Genomic DNA, 27234 nt, shown 5'->3' on the forward strand with positions numbered 1-27234 from the left:
ATTTCGTCTGGTCTCAGGAATTCAGCTGAACAGGGCTCAAACCATTCTGAACACCTACGAACTCAACAGGAGCTCGAAGAGAAGAAGAGCAACAACTCTCTGAACAAAGAAGCGACCACTTACTGGAAGGTAGGACGTGCGGAGAAGTGAATCCGAGGCGATACTCGGGAGGATAGACGGCGGGGGAGGGGGCCTCCGTCGGCCACTTCTGGCAAGTGCTAGAGCCGCGGAGCACAAAATCGGACCTTTTAGAAGTCGGCTCCGCTGAGGGACGTAGCTCCAGTGGCTAAGCGGGGGGTGGAACCCTCGTGGGACAGTGTGGTCTCAGGACCCTCGGGGTCACAGAAAGACCGGGGGCGCCTGAGTGCGGCAGAGCTCCCAGGTATCAGAGCGGGGAAGCCGGCTGCAGAGACGGAGCCGAGGCGCGGGCTCTCAGCTCGGGGTGGCCATAAACCGTGATCCGCGGCCCAGTCGGGCCACTGCTCCTCCAGCAGGGACCCAACAAGCGGCAGATCCGGGGAGACTCCCCTTCCTCCCCCGGGAGGAGCGGCGCAGGAGCGCACCGCAGGGATCTGCTGGGTTTGGAGACTCCACACGGGGTCGGGTGCCAGCGATAGAAACGCTCGGTCACAGGCCGGGTGAGCACGGAGTGCGGCCGGAGACCAGGGACACGGGAGGGACTGCTTTTCTCTGGGGGCGCACTGAGGAGCGGGGCCCCGAGTTCTCGGCTCCTCCAGGCGAAGATTGGGAGGCCACCATTTTCACCCTGGACCTCCAAAGCTGTACCGAGAGCTTGCAGGGAACAAAAGCTCCCGAGAGCAAACCGGAGCAGCTTCCTTAGCCCGGACCCACAAGGGTGGGACAATTCCGCCTCCGGCAAAGACATTTGGGAACCACGGCAACAGGCCCCTTCCCCAGAAGATCAGCACCAACAGCCAGCAAGCCAAGACCAAGTTTACCGATCAAGGAGAATGGGAGAACTCCAGCGCTAGGGGAATACTGCACATAGAATACATGGCTTTTTTACCATAATTCATTAGTTTTTCAAGGTTAATTTTTTCACTGTTTTTCTTCTGAATTTTTCTTTTTCCCTTTTTCAAACAACATCTTATCAATCCCTTTTTTAAAAAAAACCTTTTTATTTTTCATTTTTAGAGTCATATTTTTATCCCTTCATAGTAGTTACCCTTATTTTTGGCATATATATATAAGTGGTTGTCTCTTTAAAATGTTGAGATACAATTCTTCTAACAGATCAAAATACACCCTAAATCACCAGTGTATGGCTTTGTTCTAGTCTCCTGCCTGATCACATTCTCTCCTTTTTTTTTTTTTCTTTTTTCTTTTTAAATCTTCTTTCTTTTTAAAAAACAACTTATCAATTCCTTTTATAAAATCTTTTATAATTTTCTTTACAGTCATCTTCCATCCCTTCATTGTATCAATCCTTATTTTGTACATATATAAGTCTTTCTTCCTTTAAAATTTTAGCAGGCACTTTCTTCTAACAGACCAAAATATGCCCAAAAGATAGTGTGTGGCACTGATCTATGCACTAGCCTGATAGTATTTGATCATATTCTGTTTTTTTTTTTGTTTTGTTCTGTTTTTGCTTGTTTTTATCTTTTTCTTTTCCCTTTTTTTTCTCTTCTTTCTTTCCCTTTCTTGTCCCCTGGTTTCAGGTCTTTTCTGATTTGTATAGAGTATATTTGCTGGAGACGTTGTTAACCTGTTAGCATTCTGTTGTCTTATTCATCTATTCTCCTCTGGACAAAATGACAAGACAAAAAAAATCACCTCAGCAAAAAGAACAAGAGGTAGTACCGTCTGCCAGAGACCTACTCAATACGGACATTAGTAAGATGTCGGACCTAGAGTTCAGAATCATGACTTTAAAGATACTAGCTGGGCTTGAAAAAAGCGTGGAAGTTATTAGAGAAACCCTTTCTGGAGAAATAGAAGAACTAAAATCTAACCAAGTCGAAATCAAAAAGGCTATTAATAAGGTGCAATCAAAAATGGGGGCACTAACTGCTAGGATAAATGAGGCAGAAGAGAGAATCAGCGATATAGAAGACCAAATGATGGAAAATAAAGAGGCTGAGAAAAAGAGAGATAAACAACTACAGGATCCCGAGGGCAGAATTTGAGAGATAAGCGATACGATAAGACGAAACAACATTAGAATAATTGGGATCCCAGAAGAAGAAAGAGAGAGAGGGGCAGAAGGCATATTGGAGCAAATTATAGCAGAGAACTTCCCTAATGTGGGGAAGGAAACAGGCATCAAAATGCAGGAGGCACAGAGAACCCCTCTCAAAATCAATAAAAATAGGTCAACACCCCAACATCTAATAGTAAAACTTACGCATCTCAGAGAAAAGAGAAAATCCTGAAAGCAGCTCGGGAGAAGAGATATGTAACCTACAATGGTAGAAACATTAGATTGGCAACAGACCTATCCACAGAGACCTGGCAGGCCACAAAGGACTGGCATGAGATCTTCAGAGCACTAAACGAGAAAAATATGCAGCCAAAAATACTATATCCAGCTAGGCTATCATTGAAAATAGGAGAGATAAAAAGCTTCCAGGACAAACAAAAACTAAAGGAATTTGCAAACACAAAACCAGCCCTACAAGAAATATTGAAAGAGGTCCTCTAAGCAAAGAGAGAGCCTAAAAGCAGCATAGATCAGAAAGGAACACAGACAATATACAGTAACAGTCACCGTACAGGCAATACAATGGCACTAAATTCATACCTTTCAATAGTTACCCTGAATGTAAATGGGCTCAATGCCCCAATCAAAAGACACAGGCTATCAGATTGGATTAAAAAACAAGACCCATCCATATGCTGTCTGCAAGAGACTCATTTTAGACCCAAAGACACCCCCAGATTGAAAGTGAGGGGATGGAAAACCATGTACCATGCTAATGGACACCAAAAGAAAGCTGGGGTGGCAATCCTTGTATCAGACAAATTAGATTTCAAAACAAAGACTGTAATAAGAGATGAAGAAGGACACTATATCCTACTTAAAGGGTCTCTCCAACAAGAAGATCTAACAATTGTAAATATCTATGCCCCCAGCATGGGAGCAGCCAATTATATAAGGCAATTAATAACAAAAGCGAAGAAACACATTGACAACAATACAATAATAGTGGGGGACTTTAACACCCCCCTCACTGAAATGGACAGATCATCTAAGCAAAAGATCAACAAGGAAATAAAGACTTGAAATGAAACACTGGACCAAATGGACTTTACAGACATATTCAGAACATTCCATCCCAAAGCAACGGAATACACCTTCTTCTCTAGTGCCCATGGAACATTCTCCAGAATTGATCACGTCCTAGGTCACAAATCAGGTCTCAACAGGTACCAAATGATTGGGATTATTCCCTGCATATTTTCAGACCACAATGCTTTGAAACTAGAACTCAATCACAAGAGGAAAGTCGGAAAGAACTCAAATACATGGAGGCTAAAGAGCATCCTACTAAAGAATGAATGGGTCAACCAGGAAATTAAAGAAGAATTTAAAAAATTCATGGAAACCAATGAAAATGAAAACACAACTGTTCAAAATCTTTGGGATGGAGCAAAGGCAGTCCTGAGAGGAAAGTATATAGCAATACAAGCCTTTCTCAAGAAACAAGAAAGGTCTCAAATACACAACCTAACCCTACACCTTAAGAAACTAGAGAAAGAACAGCAAATAAAGCCTAAACCCAGCAGAAGAAGAGAAATCATAAAGATCAGAGCAGAAATCAATGCAATAGAAACCAAAAGAACAGGAGAACAGATCAATGAAACGAGGAGCTGGTTCTTTGAAAGAATTAACAAGATTGATAAACCCCTGGCCCAACTCATCAAAAAGAAAAGAGAAATAACCCAAATCAACAAAATCATGAATGAAAGAGGAGAGATCACAACCAACACCAAAGAAATACAAACAATTATAGGAACATATTATGAGCAACTCTATGCCAGCAAATTAGATAACCTGGAAGAAATGGGTGCATTCCTAGAGATGTATCAACTACCAAAATTGAACCGGGAAGAAATAGAAAACCTGAACAGACCTCTAACCACTAAGGAAATTGAAGCAGTCATCAAAAATCTCCCAACAAACAAAATCCCAGGGCCAGATGGCTTCCCAGGGGAATTCTATCAGACATTTAAAGAAGAATTAATACCTATTCTCCTGAAACTGTTCCAAAAAATAGAAATGGAAAGAAAACTTCCAAACTCATTTTATGAGGCCAGCATTACCTTGATCCCAAAACCAGACAAAGACCCCATCAAAAAGGAGAATTACAGACCAATATCCTTGGTGAACATGGATGCAAAAATTCTCTATTCTATTCAACATAGTATTAGAAGTCCTAGCCACAGCAATCAGACAACAAAAAGAAATCAAAGGCATCCAAATCGGCAAAGAGGAAGTCAAACTCTCACTCTTTGCAGATGATATGATACTGTATGTGGAAAACCCAAAAGACTCCACCCCAAAACTGCTAGAACTCATACAGGAATTCAGTAAAGTAGCAGGATATAAAATCAATGCACAGAAATCAGTGGCATTCCTATACACCAACAACAAGACAAAGAGAGACAAATCAAGGAGTCGATCCCATTTACAATTGCACCCAAAACCATAAGATACCTAGGAATAAATTTAACCAAAGAGGCAAAGGATCTGTACTCAGAAAACTAGAAAATACTCATAAAGAAATTGAAGAAGACACAAAGAAATGGAAAAACGTTCCATGCTCATGGACTGGAAGAACAAACATTGTGAAGATGTCAATGCTACCTAGAACAATCTACACATTCAATGCAATCCCCATCAAAATACCATCCACCTTTTTCAAAGAAATGGAACAAATAATTCTAAAATTTGTATGGAACCAGAAGAGACCCAGAATAGCCAGAGGAATGTTGAAAAAGAAAAGCAAAGCTGGCAGCATCACAATTCTGGACTTCCAGCTCTATTACAAAGCTGTCATCATCAAGACAGTATGGTACTGGCACAAAAACAGACACATAGATCAATGGAACAGAATCGAGAGCCCAGAAATGGACCCTCAACTCTATGGTCAACTCATCTTTGACAAAGCAGGAAAGAATGTCCAATGGAAAAAAGACAGTCTCTTCAACAAATGGTGTTGGGAAAATTGGACAGCCACATGCAGAAGAATGAAACTGGACCATTTCCTTACACCACACACAAAAATAGACTCCAAATGGTTGAAAGACCTAAACATGAGACAGGAGTCCATCAAAATCCTCAAGGAGAACACAGGCAGCAACCTCTTCCACCTCAGCCGCAGCAACTTCTTCCTAGAAACATCCCCAAAGGCAAGGGAAGCCAGGGCAAAAATGAACTATTGGGATTTCATCAAGATAAAAAGCTTTTGCACAGCAAAAGAAACAGTCCACAAAACCAAAAGACAACCGACAGAATGGGAGAAGATATTTGCAAATGACATATCAGATAAAGGGCTAGTATCCAAAATCTATAAAGAACTTATCAAACTCAACACCCAAAGAACAAATAATCCAATCAAGAAATGGGCAGAAGACAGGAACATTTTTCCAAAGAAGACATCCAAATGGCCAACAGACACATGAAAAAGTGCTCCACATCGCTCAGCATCAGGGAAATTCAAATCAAAACCTCAATGAGATACCACCTCACACCCGTCAGAATGGCTAAAATGAACAAGTCAGGAAACGACAGATGTCGGCGGGGATGTGGAGAAAGGGGAACCCTCCTACACTGTTGGTGGGAATGCAAGCTGGTGCAACCACTCTGGAAAGCAGTATGGAGGTTCCTCAAACAGTTGAAAATAGAGCTACCATATGATCCAGCAATTGCACTACTGGGTATTTACCACAAAGATACAAATGTAGGGATCCGAAGGGGTACGTGTACCCCAATGTTTATAGCAGCAATGTCCACAATAGCCAAACTGTGGAAAGAGCCAAGATGTCCATCGACAGATGAACGGATAAAGAAGAGGTGGTATATATACACAATGGAATATTATGCAGCCATCAAAAGGAACAAGATCTTGCCATTTGCAACGACGTGGATGGAACTGGAGGGTGTTATGCTGAGTGAAATAAGTCAATCAGAGAAAGACGTGTATCATATGACCTCACTGATAGGAGGAATTCTTAATCTCAGGAAACAATATGAGGGTTGCTGGAGTGGTGGGGGGTTCGGGAGGGATGGGGTGGCTGGGTGACAGACATTGGGGAGGGTATGTGCTATGGTGAGCGCTGTGAATTGTGTAAGACTGTTGAATCACAGATCTGTACCTCTGAAACAAATAATGCAACATATGTTAAGAAAAAAGGAAAAGAAGATAGCAGGAGGGGAAGAATGAAGGGGAGTAAGTCGGAGGGGGAGACGAACCATGAGAGACGATGGACTCTGAAAAACAAACTGAGGGTTCTAGAGGGGAGGGGGTGGGGGGACGGGTTAGCCTGGTGATGGGTATTAAAGAGGGCACGTTCTGCATGGAGCACTGGGTGTGATGCACAAACAATGAAACATGGAACACATCAAAAACTAATGATGTAATGTATGGTGATTAACATAACAATAAAAAATTATTAAAAAAAAAGAAAATGTTATGAAAAATGTCCTAAGGAAGAAAAAATACGTTTAGAACACTGTGCTGTATTTATTAAAAAAAAAAAAAATCCACATATAAGTGGACCCACACAGTTCAAACCTATGTTGTTCAAGGGTCAAATAAATATAAATTTATATATGTGAATGTACATGCAGAGAAAAGGTCTGGACAGATATTCACCAACCTGTTATCTTCCCAGGAGTTACCCCTGAGATGCAAGACTTTCATTTTCAGCTTTATATAAAACTGCATCAAATTTTGGTGCATTTTTTAATGATTAACCATTATTTCTATTTTAATCTAAAAAAATTACCAACAAAACCCCTCATGATCCAGTCCCTACCTATCTCTTTAGCCACTGCCTTGTGCACATGGGCTTCTAGCTCAGTCTTCCCTCTCCCATTGCTCCACATATTGAACTCCAATTCAAATGCTATCCCAGTACTATCGCCTCTGACACTGCAGATCAGGGTCTTTCAGGCCCATGCAAAACCCACGGACCAGATTGCAGAGGGTCCATGAAGCTACAAAGGTTTTATGCAAAATCTGCGAGTGTGAGTGTATATGATTTTTTTACTTGGGAGAGTATACATAAATTTAATTAGTTATATTCAACTAATGAATCATTAAACATTATATCAAAAACTCATGATGTACTATACGTTGGCTAGTTGAATTTAAATTAAATAAATAAGTAAATAAAGTAATACTATTAAAAAAAAAATTTGAGTCTCAAAGAAAATATGACCCATAAAAGGATGGAGGACAAAGCTCCAGATGGTGCTATCACTCCATTCTCTGTTGTACATCTACACTCTGTACATATTTCTATTATTACAATACATACAGAGTTTTGTTAAGTATTTACGTGTTGGTCTCTTTTCCTAGGCAATGGGTTTCTTTTACCATATGCTCCCCACCCCTGTAGACATCAAAATAGTTATTTCCACATTTTCACATCTACTTGATGTCAATACTAATGCCTCGTACGAAGGCAAAAAAAAAAAAAAAGAAAAAAGAAAAAAAGAAGTACATACCTCTGTTGGATGCAAGAATAACTCTCATCCAGTAGAAAGGATCTGCAGAATCTGATGACATGATTCCAAATAGTGGTATCTATAGTATTACATAAAACAGTTTCTAAAAGTGCATTATGTAAATTAAGTTGGAACTTAATTCATACTTCTTTTACTTAATATTTGCAATACTTAAAAAAAAAATACTACTTCTCATGTTCTGTAACAAAACAAGCATACCCTAAAGGAAGTTTTTTAACAAAAATAAAAACAATAGAAATTACTACTTACACAAATCTACTAGTACACATACCTATCAGGATGAAGATTTGTTGCACAACAACGTGAATACACTTAACACTACTGAACTGTACGCTTAAAAATGACTAAGATGTAAATTTTAGTTTTTTTTTTTTTACAATTAAAAAAACCCTCCATCAGTAAATTACAGGATATATCCATCCAGTCACAGAATAATTTTGCTAAGCTCTGGGTACTAATGACAGCCACAGTCACACTCTAAATATAAGACTGAAGATTACATATATACACACACATATATATGTGTATATATATAGTGGAATATTATGCAACCATTGAAAAGAAGCTTTTAATGGCAAAAAGAAGTGCTTATGTTGTAATACCAAGTATGACACTGTGGTTCTCAATCTGGGGCAATTCTGCCCCCCAGGGGACATCTGGCAATATCCAAAGACATTCTGGTTGTCACAACTTGAAGGGAAATGCTACAGGCATCTAGTGGGTAGAGGTCAGGGATGCTGAACATCCTACAATGACCCCACAACAAAGAATTAACTGGCCTAAAATTCAGTGCCATTGTTGAGAAACCCTGCTATAAAAAGAAAGGTACAGAATTATATAAATGAAAGTTCAATACTGTAAAAATGTGTAAAAGATAAAAGTGTAAATACTTAAAGTCCTGAAGAGTAATTATCTGTAGGTAGTGGGATTATGCCTGACTTTTTCTTCATTCTTCTTAGCATTTATCAAATTTTCTATTATAAGCGCATATTACTTTTTCATCAGAAAAAAAAAAAGAAACTCTTCACTTCAGAATGTTTCCTATTATATGACCAACGTTGAGGACATAGCACCTGGTCATAACCCTTCCCTCACCATGTGAGGATCAGACACAAAGAAAAATACATTTCCAATTTCAAAAACCTTCTTTATACAAAGCTGATTTTTTTTAAAGTTCCAAAAGATGCTGCCAACGATTCTGAACAATCCGTCTGGTCAACCTCACCCTTTCTGGACATCTGGATTTGTTAGCTGGGTAGCAAAACTGGTGAAGCAAGAAGCATGGATATTTTATGTACCCTAACGCTGCAGACACTCTTCAGCTAATGTGAGAGACAGGGAGGAAGGAAGTTACTGTATAAAAACCAATTAACACTACAGGACAGTCCACATCACAATATTCCCTAAGTGGGAGAGAGGTCAGTCAAATTACTCTGCTTAACTGCACCTGATAGAGATGGCCATCACCTCCACAATTAGATGATTTGTGGGACAATGAACAAGAAAAAGTCAGCCAACTTCCTCTAAGTAATGGCATTCCCTCCTTTCCTGAAGACAACAGGATTATTAAACTCAGTGTCTGATTTTATTCCTCTCAGTAAAATCCATAGCTATGGGTTTATGTACAACAATAGTTGAGAAGCAACTCCCCAAAGCCTAAGAAAACACACTTTTTTTTTTTTTTTAAGATTTTATTTGACAGAGAGACACAGCGAGAGAGGGAACACAAGCAGGGGGAGCGGGAGAGGGAGAAGCAGGCTTCCCGCGGAGCAGGGAGCCCGATGCAGGGCTCGATCCCAGCACCCTGGGATCATGACCTGAGCCGAAGGCAGACAACAACTGAGCCACCCAGGCGCCCCAAGAAAACACAAAACATGTACAGTAGTAGAAGCTACCAAGAGTGAAAAAACCTAAGGAAAAAATGGGTGCTGCGTAGCTCAGCTGGCTTAGCATCCAACTCGATCTCAGCTCAGATCTTGAGATCAACTCAGGCTACTGAAATCAAGCCCCACATTGGGTTCCATGCTGGATATGGAGCCTACAGGGAAAAAAAAAAAAAAAACTAAGGAAAAAGAAAAAAATCCATAAAGCAGCCAAAGAAGAAAAGGGATCATGAACTTGAAGCACTGGTGGTCATGGGGGCGAGAAAACTTCAGACAACTGAGAAGTAGAGAGCCCAGCATGAAGCTGCTCCAGAAGTCAGGATGGGAAGGCAACACAATCCTCACAATCCCCACAACATTCCAAATCTGGAGAAGAGCAGGCTTCACAGATAGCCTTATCCTTTTGCCTCCTTTGGTTAGAAGGGACTAGAAACAGCAGCTGGGAAGAAACGGATGAGAGAAGTGAGCAATGGGGCTCTCTCCTGGTGACAACTACAGGGCCACCGTGAGTTGGGAATGCAGGATGATCTGAGGTCAGCCTTCTTCAGTCACCTGGTGAGAACCACCTTGGAAGAAGAGACAGCTGACCCAGGTAACAATCACTGTACTTATCACACCTTATCTCACCTCCCACCACTCCCTCAAGCTAAAGAAAACTGGGTGAGGGGCGCCTGGGTGGCTCAGTCATTAAGCATCTGCCTTCGGCTCAGGTCATGGTCCCAGATCCTGGGATCAAGCCCCACATGGGGCTCCCTGCTCCAAGGGAAGCCTGCTTCTCCCTCTCCCACTCCCCCTGCTTGTGTTCCCTCTCTCGCTGTCTGTCTCTCTCTCTCTGTCAAAGAAATAAGTAAGATCTTTTAAAAAAAATAAAGAAAGAAAGAAAACTGGGTGAAACAGGAGACCCCAAGCCCTTTTAACTGAGGCTGGGAGGGGAAAATAAACCTGTCTGAGATTCAGTGGAAAGAGAATCAAGAAATCACTAGCACTGGGCAGAACTGCCTAAACATGAGAAAGACATGAAAAACAGGATAGCAACTATGCAATTATACTGCAGAAAAAAATAATAAAGTAACATAAAATGCACAAATTAATTCATTGCATGAAACAGTTGTGAGAAATACCACACTTTTTGAGTGACACAGTTCCTATGGTTCTTGGGTTCTAGCAGCCAAGCTTAAAATACTTACTACCTAGCCCTTCACAGAACAATGTTTGCTGACCCTTAGATTAGAAGATTCAATATTGTCAAGAAGTAATTTTCTCTAAATTTATCTATAAATTCAAAGCAATACAAATCATAATCCCAGCAAGCTTTCTTATAGAAACTGACAAGCTGATTCGAAAATCTATACAGAAATATGAAGAAACTAGAATAACCAAAAACCACTTTGAAAAGGAAAAACAAAGTTGAAAGACTTTTACAACCTGATTACAGGACTTAATATAAAGCTACGGTAATCAAACAGTGTGACCACAACGATGGAATATACATGAATGGAACAGAGTACAAAAATATATGCACACTTACGCAGTTAAGTGATTTTCAACAAAGATGCCAAGATAATTCAATGGGGAAAGAATAGCCTTTTCTGGCTATCTAAACAGAAAAAAATGAATCCCAACCTTACTTACACCATACACAAAAATTAACTTGGACTAGATCACAGTCCAAAACATACAAGCTAAGACTATAAAATATTTAGAAGAATACAGGAGAAAATCTTCACAACCTTAGAAGATAGGAAACAAAAACCACGAACCATCAAAGAAAAAAGACACATTGAACTTCAAAAGGAAGGATTTTTGCTCTTCACAAGATAATAAGAAAATGAAAAGGCAAGCCATAGACTAGGAAAACATAGTCACAGTACATTTACCTGACAAAGGACCTGTATCCAAAAAATATTTTAAAAATGCATATAATTCAGGGCACCTGCGTGGCTCAGTCAATTAAGCGTCTGCCTTCGGCTCAGGTCATGATCTCAGGGTCCTGGGATCGAGCCCCACATCGGGCTCTCTGCTCAGCGGGGAGTCTGCTTCTCCTTCTCCCTCTGTTCCTCCCCCTGCTTGTGCTCACTCTCTCTCTCTCTCAAATAAATTTTAAAAAAATCTTTAAAAAATGCATAATAATTCAATGAGACAATAATTTTTTTAATGGGCAAAATATTTGAAAAAGAAACTTCACAGAAGATAAACAAATGCCCTATAAGTACATGAACCAAGGGCTCAATATCGTTTACCAGGGAAATGTAAATTAAATTTAAAACCACACCCAGTAGAATGACTAATACTAAAATGCTCAACAATACCAAGGGCAGGCAAGGATGGGAAGTAAGTGGAACTCCTATACATGACTGGTAAAAATATAAAATGGGACAACCAGTTTGACAATTCCTTATAAAGCTGAACCTGTAATTACCATACAACCCAGCAATTCTACACTCCTAGGTATTCACCAAGAGAAATGAAAACAAATATTCACAGAAAGTCTTGCCCAGGAATGTTCACAGCAACTTTATTATAGCCAAAATTTGGAAACAACCCAGATGTCCAACCACAAGTGAACAGATGAACAAATGGTGTAGAGTCATCCAGTAGAACACTCCTCAGAAATAAGAAGGAATGAATTACTGCTCTACCAATCACATGGACAAATCTCAAAATGCTCATAAAGCCAGATGCTAAGGAATGATACTGTATGATTCCAATTAGATGAAATTCTAAAAAAAAAAAAAAAAAAAAAAAAAAATCAAATTATAGGAACAGAAAGCAGATCAGTGCTTGCCTGCCACTGGGGGTGAGGTGGAGACTGACTAAGATTACACAGAACTTTCTGGAGTGACAGAATGTTCTGTATCCACTGAGGTAGTAGGTATGTGGGTGTATGCATTTGTCAAAACGCTTCAAAATGTACACTTAAAAAAAATAAGTGTATTTTACCATACATAAATTATACCTTTATAAACCTGATTTTTTTTATGGAGGGGAGGGGAATTTCTAAGATGTTAAAAATAGGTGGTAAAAATATGGATGACTATTCTTTTTTTCTCTCTACTTTTCTGTATTTAAAAAAAGTTCTCTCCCCAATCGCCCAAAACAATTTTAAACTAAGTACAGTTTCCTTAATGACCAAATGACCAAATCACTTTACTCTTCAAAAAAAATACATTTGGCTTTTCCCCAGACTATGGACTTAATCTGCTCTACCGCTTCCTAATATAATTTGTTTTATACTTCCTTATATGTATTTCAATAGCTCTTCAAAATCCTCAAAAAACTTGCAACTAAATCATCTAGTTTAATCCTCACAACAATCCTGTGACAGGGACAGGACACACTTTATCCTCATTTTGTGAACTTAATCTCTGCAAAGTATTAATAAAAAGCATCACTGAGTTCTATCAATTTATAAATACAGTATATCACTGGGGTTCTAGAATTTGACTTTTCGGGATTTTTGAACTAATACATGCTATTTACAACATGATTAAAGGCCAACAAAATAGGGAAAAAATATTTGCAATGTATTATGTCAAAGCTTTAACGCTTTCATATATAAAAATCTGCCTTAATATGAAAAAAAATCTCAAGAAAAAAACAGGTAAAGATCATTAACTGCACACTAAGAGAAAAAAAAAATGTTCAAACCCACTAATAAAAAAAAATACACAGTAGAACAAGATAACCATTTTCACCATCAACTCAGATTAAAAATAACAATGCTCAAAATAATTCAGGATATTTATTATTTTAACTAAAATAAATTTCTCAAATTGTAACCAAACAAAACCCTCCAACAACAGCATAGACATTTAATTAATATTTTGGTTACATACCTGACAACATACTAAGAAAATGAAGAGAGTTATGGCAGTCCATAGTACCTTCTCTCTAAACTGGATCTACAACAAAATAAGGATGATCAATCAAAACCAAGAAATAGCAAATACAAAGCAAAATTCCACATTAAAGCATAACATTCTGCATCATGACAGGCTCCTATATATTTACTATTAAGATACTCTCATCTAGTTATTACCAGCTAAAGCAAACAGCTCAACTTTTCAAACATAACCTTCTTTACTTTTCCAAAAATTAAGTAAATTAAATACAGGCAGGCCTCATCACACTGTACTTTGTTAACTGAAACCAAAAAGGATGAAAAACAAGAAACAAATCCAACATGAATGCATTTCAGTTAACATAGCACTGTGCAAAGCATGGACTGCCCATGATAATACTGTATGAGTATTTCATGGAATATGAAAAGCTGGAGCTTCTTGGGATGCCTAACATGTAACTGAAACAACTATTTTTAAAACCTCAAAGCAATAAAAAAAAACACTTCTAAATAAAGCAGTAAGTTTAACAAAAGTTTTACTTATCTCTTTCTACACACCTATTCCTGTTAGTTTTGTGAGATATCAAAAGCAGAGAAGGGAATTGGCCAGTGTGGGATTAACAATATTTCTGAATTTAAATACCTGAGCTCCAAAAGTGCACAATGACTGAGGAATAATTTGGTGCAGTCATATTATTTTCTGAATGCATTTCTGTGATTTTTCTGTGTATCAAATGACCAAGAAATGGAAGGTACATACTTGCACAATTGTAATTCATTTATGTAAAACAGTCGTATTCATCAAAAGTGACCCAGCAGACTCAGTCATTCACAGTGCAGTGGGTCACTAGAGATAGGAGAATATCTTATCTAACACAGAGGCCAAAGAAACACTCGTTTGGAAATGTCCCAACTTAAAGAAAAGTCATTTTTTAAAAACCACAAGATTACCTATCTAAACTGGTTTAAACTAGTTTTACTTACTTTGTGCCTCTTGCAAGAAGCAGCAGGTACTACTTTCTCCAAATACACACAGAAAAGGGTTGGGGACAGTAATCAATCTTGCCAGTTCAGTAGAATAAGTCATTTAGCTACCCTCTATATTACCAAAATGTTATACTTACTTTCCTTTCAGGTTTCTGAATTTCTGGTAGAACTGCACAGAAAGGTTTGATAACTTCTAAAAATTTGACTGTTAAAAAAAAAAAGAAGAAGAATGTCTCTGTTAACAAAGCTTTTAAAAAGAGATGTACCTTTTTATAGAAACAAATACAAACGTTCTCTAACTTTTAATGACAATTCATCCCATTCGTACCTCCAAAAGTAATCACAGTGCTCTCCATTTCAAATATATCGGGGAAGAGAAATAATCAAAGGACAAAAGAATCCAAAAGGTTTAAGGGTTTAGTCAGTAGAGCAAATACAAACACCCTTCTACCATGATTTTGCTTCCTCATGCTTATATCCAGCCCTTTTATATATACAGAAAAAGAATAATTCCATGAGCATCACTACATCAAAAAAAAAGCAAATGCAGTCTACTACGTTACCCACACGACAATGCACTGTAGCCGAAAATAAGACGTTATCAGGGGAGAAATACAGGAGGACAGTACAATAGGAAATGGGCTGAAATTGCAGGACTTAATTTAGACTGAAAGATGATGAAATGCAGAAGTGAGAAAGATCATGGAATCACAGAGTGCTCTTTTTTTTTTTTTTAAAGGTATACAATCTCTAATTCATTTCACTTAAGTCAACATTCATTGCTTGGTTGCTCTCCCACATAATGATCTTTAAAGTACTTGTGTATGTAGGATAATCAGCCCAGAAAATGACCAGGACATTTCAAGAGAAAGTACTGCTTTCCCAGATAACTCATTATATATCAAAGGAAGACAAACCAAGGTTCTTTAAGGATAGACACTATATTCTGGCACAGCTTCAGTCAATTCCTGCCAAAGAACTGGAGAATGAAGATGATATTCTCTGTCTTTGCCAGCGTCTGTAATGTGCAGAAACACAAGAAGGCTGGTTCAACCAGCTAGCTATTAGTTATGATCACCTTCCCCTACAGAGGCTGGATTCTGCATCCTAACATCATGACACTGTTTTAAAACTGACCTGAGTAATTACGCTTACATAGTTAGCCAAAAGCTGACTATATAATCTTCTCATGAAACCTCTCAAAATGATGGCAGTCACCGATGTCTGACAGAAGAATTCAGAAATTCCCATAGGCAGATACTCATTGCCCAAGTGCCATTTTGGACTATTTGGAAAGTAAACCTGAATTACAGAAGCACTCTTCTCTAATGCAACACAAATTATCAACCACGTCAGTAAACTTCCTAGACTCCTTCCCCTTTTCCATCCCACCTCAATCTAAACCACCCTCCCAGATTTCTTGGCATTTTAGGATCATCGGTGTTGGAGAGTTCATGCGTCTGTCGCCCACTTGTCTATTCTTGTGTTGCAGAATGTCACCGATTATACTGTGTAAATTCAAGGTCAGGGGTCTCCTCTACTTCCTTTCTAAATGTCCATTAGTTGGCCAAAGGGTGTACCGCTCAGGTCTGCACTTAACCATGCACCCAACAAACATCTGAACAGCTATGTAAGTATATACGGGAATGCATGTGGAGTTGAGTATTCAGGAGATGGCCCTCAAAGATCGCCATAATTCAAGGCCTGGTCCCTAAGGCTTATACAACCTTACACACAGTGAGTTTTCAGTCAACGCTACAAAATAACTGTTAGGGAAAACGCTATGCTGCCAATCGCACTTCTTTCCTCCCCTGAAATACATGCTTTGCATCACTTTTTAAAAAATCGAAATAAGTCAGAGAGCGTTTTTCATCACAACTAACATGCCAAAGAAGGGTGATTTGGGAATAAAAATATGAGCTTCCTAAGCTCCTGAAAAATTCGAAGCGGTCCAGGTTTCGCTCGGTTCCCTAACTCCCCGCCCCCAAAACCAATGGCTTCCCCTCGCCGTCCTCCGCTCCTCGCCACCTAGCGAGCGCAAACCCCGGGCCTCCGGGCCTCCGGGCCTCCGGGCCCGGGTCCCCGCAGCCAGCCCCGGCAAGGCCGCACGGCCGAAGGAGCCTCGGCGGAGGCCCCCGGCCCGCGCCCTCCGCAGCGGCCCGATCTCCGGCTCCCGGCCTGGGCGACCCCGGGGCGGACGCCCGTCCGACCCCGCCCCACCGCCCGCAGCCGGTCGGGGCCCGGAGCCCAGCGAGAGCCGCGCCGCCGCTACTCACTGCCCATGGCGGCGGCTGGGGCGGCCCGGCGGGGCACCGCGGCCTCGGCGCTGCCTTCGCTCGGGTCCCACCGCTCGGGTCTCGCCGCCTGCTCCCGACTCGCTCCAGGCTGGCCCCGCGCAGGCTCCGCCCCGAGCCACGTGACCCGCGCGCCCGCCCCGCCCGGTCCCGCCCCCCAACGAGGGCCCGGCCGTTGGCAACCGGCGCGGCGGACGTCGGCGCGTTGCCATGGTCACCGCCGGCTCTCCTGTGGGCGTGCTCCAGCTCGGCGGCGGAGTCCAGAAGCCTCCGCGGGATCGCCGCGGCCGGGCCCTTTCGTGCTTGAGCTCGTCTCCGAGCTCACCGTCAAGCAATGCCCGTTTCCTCGGCCTCCTGGTCCGACCCAGGCCTCCCCGGCCAGGACCCGGCCAAAGCGGCTGCCCGAGGGTCGCGGGCCAGGGTTGCGTCCCTGAGTGTGACCCTAGCAGCCCTTTAATTTTGCTCCCGCCTTATCGGAACTTCATGGAAGTTGTCAGAAATGTGTGACACTCTGTCTACAGTTAATAGCTTATGAACTCCGCACTCCCTCTTACGTGTGCTCCTTCTTCAGCTTCTCCGATAGACGGAGATCAGCATTTTGTCCCCCGTTATTCCTTCTTGAACAGCGTGGCATAAGGGAGAGCAGTCTTAGAAATCAGCCTACATTTTAATCCCTCCTCTCCTTCTTAATGGCTTTGGGCAATTAACCTTTCTGAGCTACATCAGTAAGATAAGGGTATTAGCCACGTCCTACAGGTGTGAAAATGAAAAGGACGAGATTGACACACAGAAGGCCCTCAAATGTATTCTCCTAACTCAATTTTAAACCCCTGCAAGGTAACTTCTGCCCTAACTTTTAATGAAGCAAGTTATTTCAAGGTCACTAATGACCCATAATCACCAAATCCAATGATCTGTTCTAATGCTTCCATCTGTGTCCAAAAAGGAAACCAGTGATTCGTGTGTGTGCGCGCGTGTGTGTGTGAACGGGAGGGAGGGAGAAAGGTTGATTTTCTCCTTGACCAAACTCCAGCCAGGCTCCTGTGGGCCCTTTCTTCACTAAGCCTTACCCTGGCCTATAAAGACTTAAACATAGATTCTAACAGATCCATCCCTAAGGTGGTCGGGGCCCTAGCCCTGCCTTAAAGAATCTGCCTGCGAAAACTCAAAACTGCCAAAAGAATTTACCATTTATTCCAACGCCTGAAGATAGGGTTTCTGTCTTCCAGCCTCTGTGGAGGGTAGGAGCCTAACTTCCATAAGCTCCAATTAACAAGCCCAGATGGGTGTTACACGAACCAATCCCTCCTCCTTCCAGCTTTTTGTCATTTTTCACTTCCTGACTCTGAGCCTGACCCACCCTGTTCTGAATCATTCTCCCTTTAAAACTCCAGTCCCCTCCGTATAAATCAGAGTTGAGTTCAGTTCATGTGGAACTCTCTTTTCTACTGCAATAGCATACTGCTGATTAACATTTGTCCTGACTACTTTACCCGGTGTGGGGCATTATCTTTGCACACACACACAGTAAGCGTAGGCTGGGCAGGCACAGACCTCTGCTCCACTTGGGGTCATCTAGGACAGCTCCAAGACTGGGGGCTTGAATGAGCAGAAGGCTCTCCCACTCACAAGTCCAGCATTTGCAGCTGGCTGTCAGCTTCAACATCTCCACGGGGCTTCTTCATGTTGCTTGGGCTTCCTCAAAACATGGCCACTGGGTGCCAAGGGATGTCCTTGTTAGTGATCCAGCATCACTTTTAGTGCATTGTACTGATAGAGGCAGCCACAAAATCCTGCTCAATCTCAAGAGAGAAGGAAAACAGACTCTACCTCTAGGTGAAGCTGTGGCAAGGTTCTGGAGCAAAATACTGCTTTTTGGGAAAACACAATTTGCCAGGTTAATAACCTCCCATCCTATGACTTCATTCTCACCTCACTCTACTTTGTATTGTCATTTTTACACCTGTCTAAGCCCCCTTATCCATAAACTTCTAAATGGCAAAAACCTAATTTTTGTATCTCAATTTTGTCATCTATGGTGACTTGCAAATGGTTGGCTTACACACAGTTTTGGCCCTAGGCTGTCAGCTAGTTTCATGAATATAATATCCTTTCAATAAAGATGCAATAAATTGAAAGCCTAATTGACAGAAGAGTTGCCTCCATTTCTCTTCCTATTTCTGGGACAGCTCCATGTTTCAGGTAAAAGAGCCTGAGAATAAGCTCTGACACATTAGATAACTGCTGTGAATTATCCTTCCAACATTCTTCAGTCTTTCTACTACTACATGCTACCCAGGACTTGTCCGTGTGTGACTACAAAATGCCAATTAATCTACATCTATCAGGAATATCACTCTACCTTGACCTCCCACAGTGTTTTAGCACAGCCAACAAGAACGTTTCTCTCTATGTGTAAAATGCTTTGTCATCTCAAATAGATTGTTAGTCCATTGAGGACAAAGGGCATTTTCTGGTTTACTCCCATGTATTTCTAATGTCCAGAACAATGCCATATGTGCAGTAAGTGTCCAATAAACTACTGGGGAGATACCATCCTACTCTTACAGGGTCATTTCTCACTTTTATTCAATTATAGTTGATTCTGCATATGAATCAGCGAAGAACAGGGAAACAACACTAAAGTAACATACTTTTATTAAAAGTTTTCTAAGATCGGGAAGCCTGGGTGGCTCAGCCAGTGAAGCGTCTGCCTTTGGTTCAGGTCATGATGCCAACGTCCTGGAACCAAGTCCCACATGGGGCTCCCTGCTCAGCAGGGAGTCTGCTTGTCCCTCTGCCTGACGCTCTGCCTACTTGTGCACTTGCTCGCTCACTCTCTCTCTCTCTCTCTCTCTGTCAAATAAATAAATAAAATCTTTAACAAAAAGAAAAAAAGTTTTCTAAGATTAACTGATTTTGCAAACAGCAATGGGGAAGTAACAGTCTGCTTTAGACTGTGTAGTCAGATTTAAATACAAACATGACAATGAGTTACTACTCCCACTGAGTAATTTAGTTGTTTGTATAACAGTAGGTTGTAAGTATTGAGGATTTAAAAACATTTTGTCCAGATTTCCCCCAAATACGATGGCTTTAGCCTGAAACTTAGGAGAAGCTGAAGATGAAAAGCAAATATCCAAATACATCCAAGGGAAATGGAGGTGAAGCTTTTGGAACCTCAAGATCCAAAAGTCTTGATTCTTATCTGTGACTTCCTTCCTGTGGAACCTCTAATTTCTTTAAACTGCATTTCCTCAATTTTGTAAAATAGATACTATTTCAATTGTCAGTCAAGGAATTTTTTAAAGAAATAAAACTTCAGAGGTAATATAGTCAGGCTAAAAGAAGTTATGCTTTAGAATATTTTCTAAATCACATGCATATAGAAAACTGAGCAAAATGGTTCTTAAGGAAGAAAATTTTATTTTACTAAGAACATGTCATTTTAGACAAAATCAACATTTTTTTCATGGTTGTTAATACTTCAATGAATACTCAATTTGAGCTCTATTCTTCATTGAGTATGAAACTAGCATAGATAGATATAAACAGGATACAAATATCACATTATCAAATTTCTCAGAGGAATAAAGTATTTTTATTTTACTTTGCTATGATATTTTTATCCTCTACTTTATTACGGGAGTATTTGATTTGGTCCCTTCCTGCAAAGTAATTCAAAATGCTGACCCATGTTGCAATAGTGATTGAGAGTAAGAAGGTTAAGATACAGAAGACACATTTTTTTTTTTTTAGAAGACACATTTCATGGCTCATGGTGGAGAATATTTAAGATACCAGAGATACTCGAGAAATCTAAACTTTAAAAAAAAAAAAAACCAACACTAGTTTTCCAGCTCATTTTGTGCTTAGACTTTTGAATCAAGAAACCAAGAGAGCTGAAAAAAATTACAGGGCTTTCCTGTTTTTCTAATTCAGTATACAACATTGATAACCGTTTTCATTAAATAGACCTTTGTAATTGTACCGACTTACTTGCATGGCCCCAAGTTACTTGACTTATAAGGCTTGACACAGGAAGGAAGCATTAAGGTGCATAGGAATAAAAGGGCTGTGAATATTACAGAAATATTAAATCAATACACTAATGCATACAGTTAAGATGTGAATCACGAATCTACTCCTGTGGCCTGAACAACCTACATGTTGATTTTGAAAGATGTCACCAGTTGCCAGGAAAAGTGGAGAAGCCGTTCCAGTGCTCCGCCACTTCCCCATTATTTCTGAGAAAAACTGTCGTGGCACCAGAATGGTAGATGGCCGAGCCTCTGCAGCACCAAGTCACGTAAAGCTACATACACAACTTGCTGCTGTTTAGTTATATTTCCATGAAGTTTCAGAAGTAATGCAGTGGGTTGATGATCTCCATAAACCCCCAAGAACCCGGTGCTGGGAAGTTTCCAGTGTCAAAGTTAAAATGCTCCTTAAACACCATGAATGAACAACATCACTTCATCACACCTTTTAGCCGTAAGACGGACTAACCAGGAGCTGAAATCCCCATGTCAGATACCGAAGGTCAATTAAAAATATTAAGATATCACTGCAATAACAATTTAGGGGGAAAAAAAGATACTATGACAAAGTAGACCACAAATCAATTTCACCGTAGCTAAAACTCCTTAATAATACTGTGCCAAATCTGTAATGGGGTGGATATTTAAGGACAATGGGTGAAAACAACTCCCTTGAAGAACATGCATCAGGACTAGTATAGTTTGCTACAGCGTTTGCTGAAACATTTTCCACAGCGGCTGGGAAGCAGCACCTGAGATCACATAAAATGAAAATATTGATAGTCACAGGACTTTGAATAAGGAATTGCAAAATTAATGAAAATGACATGCATCAAGCAAACTGAGAAGTAATGCCGAGGTGATCTGTATGTAAGTTCTGTAAATTCAAACTAAAGAATCTTTCCTGGGCATATACAGTTAATGAGAAAACACAGTCTGATGAAGTCTGGATAAGGCACTAGCTCTCCAACTCACTCAGATCTAAGCAAAACATAACGCTGTTGTACCTTTAAGGATAAAGGTGACTCGTCAGATTCATGGATTGATGGATAATTCCCTTGGCTATTCTGTGTATTCCAATTAAACTGTCCTCATCAATCCCAACGTCTTAGAGGAACACAGATTTTCATGTCACCTAACGGAAAAAGAGAGTAGAGGAGCCGGCTTTTCTTTCCATGGTTGTTTTCGTAAAAGGAAGTAATGCTGGTTCAAAGGACACCATCAAGCAAAGGTCTTGGTGAGGACGTCTTCATGCTGCTGCAGATGAAGGGTACCAATTCCTACAGCGGGGGCTGAGAGAGGGGGTCGGCTCACAAGACGGAGCTATGATTAGAGCAGAAAAGAAATAAAATGACCTTTTGACCTGATCAGAGCCCTGCTTTATTCTCCCGAGGCAGTGTATGCATTTCTCTTAGCTTGTTTAACCACAAATCACCTTTCTGGAAAAATAACGGGTTACCTAGAATAGACCGGAAGGAGATATTTGTCACAACTAAAAACTCAATTCCAGGCACCATAAGGGGAGATCAATGCTTGAATTTGTCCTATTCTTCAGTAACTATTAGCTGATTTCAGCAATAGAGTTTCCTAAAGTAAAACAAATTAAAATGATCTGACCCAGCAAACTAGTAACAAATGTGTGAACTGACTTCTAATCCAAGCAGAATAGGAAGATAAACAGAAGCCCATTTGCTCTTCTCATTGTTCTTCCCTCCCGACAGTCTAACCAAGAATGTGGCCTTTGATGGACTATGTGCATGAGCTATGCGCATGAGCCTCAAAGAAGCGTTAGCGGGCACCTCTTCTCCCATATTGTAAAACAAGCCTGCTCGGCACCCTGGCTCCCCAGGGCTTGGATTGTGACCTTTAGGACAAGGCTAGTGAGAAAGGTAGCTGACAGGTAAGGGCTTTTAGTTTAAGTATAATCACTTTTTCTTATATGATACTAGCACATACACATATGTATCTTGATAAACATTCATCAGCATTTTATTCCGAAAAAATAGCCTAAGTTAGATTTTATAGTTTAGTTTATCTTTAAAAGAACTGGACCGGCAGGCAGCCGGTGAACCGCGGAGAGGCTCGTCACTGGGGCGAGTGAGGAACCATGATCCTCGTGGGCCACCATCCTGGAAGTGGCCCTTAGAGGAAGAAAGTGCTGGGTTCCTGGGGAGGAATGCTTCTCGGCATTCTAGACGGTATCCAACTGTTGAAAAATGAGCCAAAGTCTTCAATGGAACAAGTTATGTGCCTATTCCTGAAGATGGTCCCTTTCTTAAAGCACTGCTTTTTGAACTTAGATTATTGGATGATGATAAGACTTCATCGAAAGTCATGATAGCTGTTCACACATCAATAAAACATCTGTCTATGAACTCCTAGTAGGAGGTGGAGAACTCTGGCCAGTTGTTGCTTTTCTGAAGAATAACAGGATATATGCTTGTGTTCCACTAGTTGAACAAACTTTATCCCCTTGTCCACCATTAATCAGCATTCATGGAATTTCACAGAGCTTTGAACTTCTTTTTGGGATACAGGATTTTCTTCACTTGGGTCAAAAAAATGACCCTGAGTTAAACACAAAATTGAACCAGCTGCCTGATTTGCTTCTACAAGCTTGTCCATTTGGAACTTTGTTAGATGCCAACTTACAGAATTCACTGAATAGTATTAATTTTGCTTCTGTGACACAGCCACAAAAACAGCCAGCCTGGAAAGTTGGAACATACAAAGGAAAACCACAAGTTTCTATTTCTATCACTGAAAAGGTAAAATCCATGCAATATGATAAACAGGATATAGCAGATACATGGCAGGTTGTTGGAGCTGTCACTTGCAAGTGTGATTTAGAAGGAATCATGCCAAATGTTACCATCAGCTTGAGTCTCCCCACCAGTGGGTCTCCACTTCAGGATATTCTAGTTCATCCTTGTGTGACTTCTCTTGACTCTGCTATTCTGACTTCTAGTAGCATTGATGCAGTGGATGATTCTGCATTTAGTGGACCTTACAAATTTCCATTCACTTCTCCTTTAGAGTCATTCAACTTATGCTACTATACTTCGCAGGTCCCAGTCCTACCAATTTTGGGTTTTTATCAAACGAAAGAGGAAGAAATACAAGTAAAAATAACACTTAATTTAAAATTTCATGAAAGTGTGAAAAATAATTTTGAATTCTGTGAAGTTCGTATACCTTTTTATAATAGAGGTCCAATCACACATGTGGAATACAAAGGTAGTTTTGGCCAGCTTGCAGTATCTCGAGAGAAAAGCTTATTGATCTGGATTATTGGACAGAAGTTCCCCAAATCAATGGAAATTAGTCTTTCTGGAACTGTCACTTTTGGAGCCAAGAGTCATGAGAAGCAGCCATTTGATGAGATTTGCATTGGAGGTACAGCATATTTAAAGCTTCACTTTAAGATCTCAGATTATACACTCACTGGTTGTTATGCGAATCAGCATTCAGTTCAAGTTTTTGCATCAGGAAAACCAAAAATAAGTACACACCGGGAACTAATTTCTTCTGACTATTACAACTGGAATTCTAAAGCTCCTGCACCAATAACATATGGATCATTATTACTGTAATTATCTCATACTTAAATAGGATTTATATAATGGTAACATAGCTTAAATTAAATCATTAGTCTTTTATTTTTAATGTGTGCATATAACCTATGAATGAAAAAAAGTCATTGATTAATTATAAAAATGCTCTTGTTTAATGTTTTTAGCCTGACATAGTTTGAAAGAACATTTTAAAGACTAATATTTCCTATTTTGTTACCCTTTGATTTTACTCAAATATGATTCAGAGCAGAAAGGAGTAGTGATTCACTTTAGGCTTATTTTAAACTAGTCCTGGGTCACCCTACCATATATACTTTCCAGCTCCCGTGGCAGACATGGCTAATCAGCTGTAGCCTTCTTTCTCCACTGAGCCTTCCTGGATATGGGCTCAGCCTCCTTCTCATAGCAGAGCTGCAAACAGCCACTCCTGATGGATTGTAGATAAAAAGATGGATGTGCAAGATAAAAAACTCTTTGCTCTTTCAAACCTGCGTAGTAAGCTCCTGGTACAATGTATTGTTATAGAATTTATAGATTTGCCACTGTAAATCTCTTGTGAAAAAAAAAAAGAAAAAACAACCAGTCGATGAAAACAAAGGAATGTTGTTTAGATAGTAACCTGTTGTTAATCAGAACTATATTATTGACTTATAAAGAATCTGAATAATTCTAAAAAAAAAAAAAGAATTGGACCGCTAGTAGGGGAGAAACCCATTTATTGGCATGCCAGGAGAAATAATACACATTCACAAAACACTATAAGAGAGAAAGCTATTACCTTGCAGGCCAGTTGCTTTTCAAACCTTGGAGAAACAAAGCACCATGGACCCATGTTCTGAGGCTCCTCCTGACTCCAAATAAAATCTATAGCAGAAGAAAGTTCATTTCAGTACTCCAGGTAAACCTACAGTACACACACACCATATATATACAGTATATATGTGCATACATAGACACATTATAACCATACATATACACATATGTACATAGTGTATACGTATGTATAGGTCTCTTCAAGTAAATATATGACTTTCCAATATGACATGGTGTTGCCTTTTTTTTGACAAATGATAGTCATGTATCCAGCACCTCATTCATGATACAGAACAATTCTATCGACCCCCCAAAATTCCCTGGTCCTGGCCCTTTCAAGGCAACTCCTCCTCCAGCCCCAACCTCTGGCAACCACTGATGTTTTCTCTCTCCCTACAGTTTTGCCTTTTCCAGAATGTCAGATAAATGGAATTATATGATATGGAGCCTTTGGTTCTGGCTCCCTTGAACTAGCAAAACCCCAAAGGGGGTCCCAAAGCCATAGTTCACTCTTCTTTTATTGTTGAGTAGTATGCTATTGTAAGGATGTACCTTACATCCTTGTTTATTCATCCACAGGTTGAAGGACGTCCTGGTGGATTCCAGTTTGGCGCAATTATGAATGAAGCTGCTGTAGACATTTTTCTGTGAACATGTCATTTCTCTTGGGTAAATACCTCGGAGTAGACGGGCAACTCTCTGTTGGAACTGACAGACTGTTTTCCAGAGTGGCTGTACCACTTTCCGTTTCCTCTCACAATGAAGGAGGCCTCCAACTGCTCTGCGTCCTCATCAGCTCTTGCTATCGCCAACTTATTGTTTTGTTTTCATTTTAGCCATTCTAATAGGTGTGTAGCCATACCTCATTTTGGTTTCAATTGCATTTCCCTTATCACTACGGGATAAGATGTTGAGCATCTTTTCATGTAGTTATTTGTCATCCCATTCTTTGGCTCAAATCTTTTGCCTAACCAAAGGTCATGAAGATTTTCTCCTTTTTCTCCTAGACGTTTTAGAGTTTTATGTTTTACATTTAGGTCTGTGATCTTGAGTTAATGTCTGTACCCAGGGCAGTCTGTACCCACATGTTGAAAAGGCTTGCCTTTTACAGTTACATCGATTTATCCTAAGCAATAGTTAAGCACTGGTTACCTCCAACCTTTCAATGACATGTCTTAAAGTGAGAGAAGGTGGCGGCACTAAAAGCGACACCAGAAAAGACAAGGAAACATTGGCTCTAGCATGATTTTTTTTTTCTTATTTCCAGATTCCAAAAGATTCAATCTCCTAAGGACTCTCACTGCCCCTGGAACCTCTTTTGATATGAGACACTGGAATAGGTTTCAGGTATCTAAAACCCAAAGAACCCCACCAAGAATAACGCTGTACCTTTAACATGTTTGTATCTGCTCATCTCTTGCTGTAACAAATCCAGTGGGAAAGGACAGAGTTCCTCTAAACGGATGATGGCAAAGTCATGCTTCTTGGCCTCCAAGGATTCTCTTTGCTTCAGCAGGGCGTAGAAATGTTTGCCGCAGCAGAACACTAGACTCTTGACCCTGTTGGGTAGAATGGAGTGGAGGAGAAATAGCTGAAAGAATTGTATCCAAAGAAAGAGGAGACTATGTAGATGAAAATGCTTCATTATGGAAGCGGTGGGGGGCTCTGCAGTTGGGTTCATTGACATGCTTTGCCCTGGCAAGCCTTCTTCAGCAACACATGCCTCCAAAGCCCAATCTTCCATGCATACTCTAACTTCTGCCCCATGGATGCAAAGGACTTCTATCAGGATAGAGGAGATGTGGGTCACTTTGGGTTCCTTAACATGAACTAGGTTTCCCACTAATTAAAATTCTACTGCAGAGTAAGAAAACAAAGATACACATCAAGTTACTTTTTGGGATCCACAGATGAATCGCCAATGACCGGCTTGAATGTTGTTCCTGGTGCCATTTCTTGAAGAGTTGACACAGCTGCCTAAGGAGGGGAAAAAGCCACAAATCTATCAACCAAAGAAAGGAGCTGAAGATGCCTTTACTTTTAAGGGATCTTTACCAAGAAATAACATCAAACTTTCCTCC

At 40.4% G+C, this 27234-nt stretch overlaps 2 protein-coding genes and 1 pseudogene across 9 annotated transcripts in view; 1 reads left to right on the forward strand and 2 right to left on the reverse strand.

The window, feature by feature from the left end:
* The window catches only part of SEC61A2 (SEC61 translocon subunit alpha 2), a 33379-nt gene extending 16534 nt beyond the window's left edge, over positions 1–16845 (reverse strand). The window contains exons 1-4 of one of the 3 annotated variants that reach the window (XM_025853570.2): positions 16708–16845; positions 14569–14636; positions 13440–13505; positions 7700–7778 (exon numbers count right to left, since the gene is read on the reverse strand). In XM_025853570.2, coding sequence (XP_025709355.1) covers positions 7700–7778; positions 13440–13505; positions 14569–14636; positions 16708–16714 — 220 coding nt within the window. In that variant the 5' untranslated portion in view covers positions 16715–16845. Of the gene's footprint in view, positions 1–7699; positions 7779–13439; positions 13506–14568; positions 14637–14759; positions 15494–16707 lie in introns of those variants that run through there. The other 2 variants (XM_073879921.1, XM_073879922.1) reach the window with 2 other exon arrangements.
* Positions 16846–19366: 2521 nt separating this feature from the next.
* DHTKD1 (dehydrogenase E1 and transketolase domain containing 1) overlaps positions 19367–27234 on the reverse strand; it is a 56075-nt gene continuing 48207 nt past the window's right edge. Inside the window, exons 14-18 of one of the 6 annotated variants that reach the window (XR_012374571.1) lie at positions 27048–27130; positions 26543–26712; positions 25119–25204; positions 21773–22088; positions 19367–19577 (exon numbers count right to left, since the gene is read on the reverse strand). Coding sequence is in view for 3 of the 6 variants with exons in the window: in XM_025853582.2 (XP_025709367.1) it covers positions 21987–22088; positions 25119–25204; positions 26543–26712; positions 27048–27130 (441 nt within the window). In the remaining 3 variants the exon portion in view is untranslated. Of the gene's footprint in view, positions 24768–25118; positions 25205–26542; positions 26713–27047; positions 27131–27234 lie in introns of all 6 variants that reach the window. The other 5 variants (XR_012374570.1, XR_012374572.1, XM_073879914.1 and 2 more) reach the window with 5 other exon arrangements.
* Positions 22530–24358, forward strand: LOC112810031 (AP-5 complex subunit mu-1 pseudogene; annotated as a pseudogene).

The sequence above is a fragment of the Callorhinus ursinus genome, unplaced genomic scaffold (genome assembly GCF_003265705.2).
Source record: "Callorhinus ursinus isolate GAN/ISIS: 27379988/994484 unplaced genomic scaffold, GSC_fseal_2.0 scaffold36, whole genome shotgun sequence".
Classification (NCBI taxonomy): domain Eukaryota; kingdom Metazoa; phylum Chordata; class Mammalia; order Carnivora; family Otariidae; genus Callorhinus; species Callorhinus ursinus.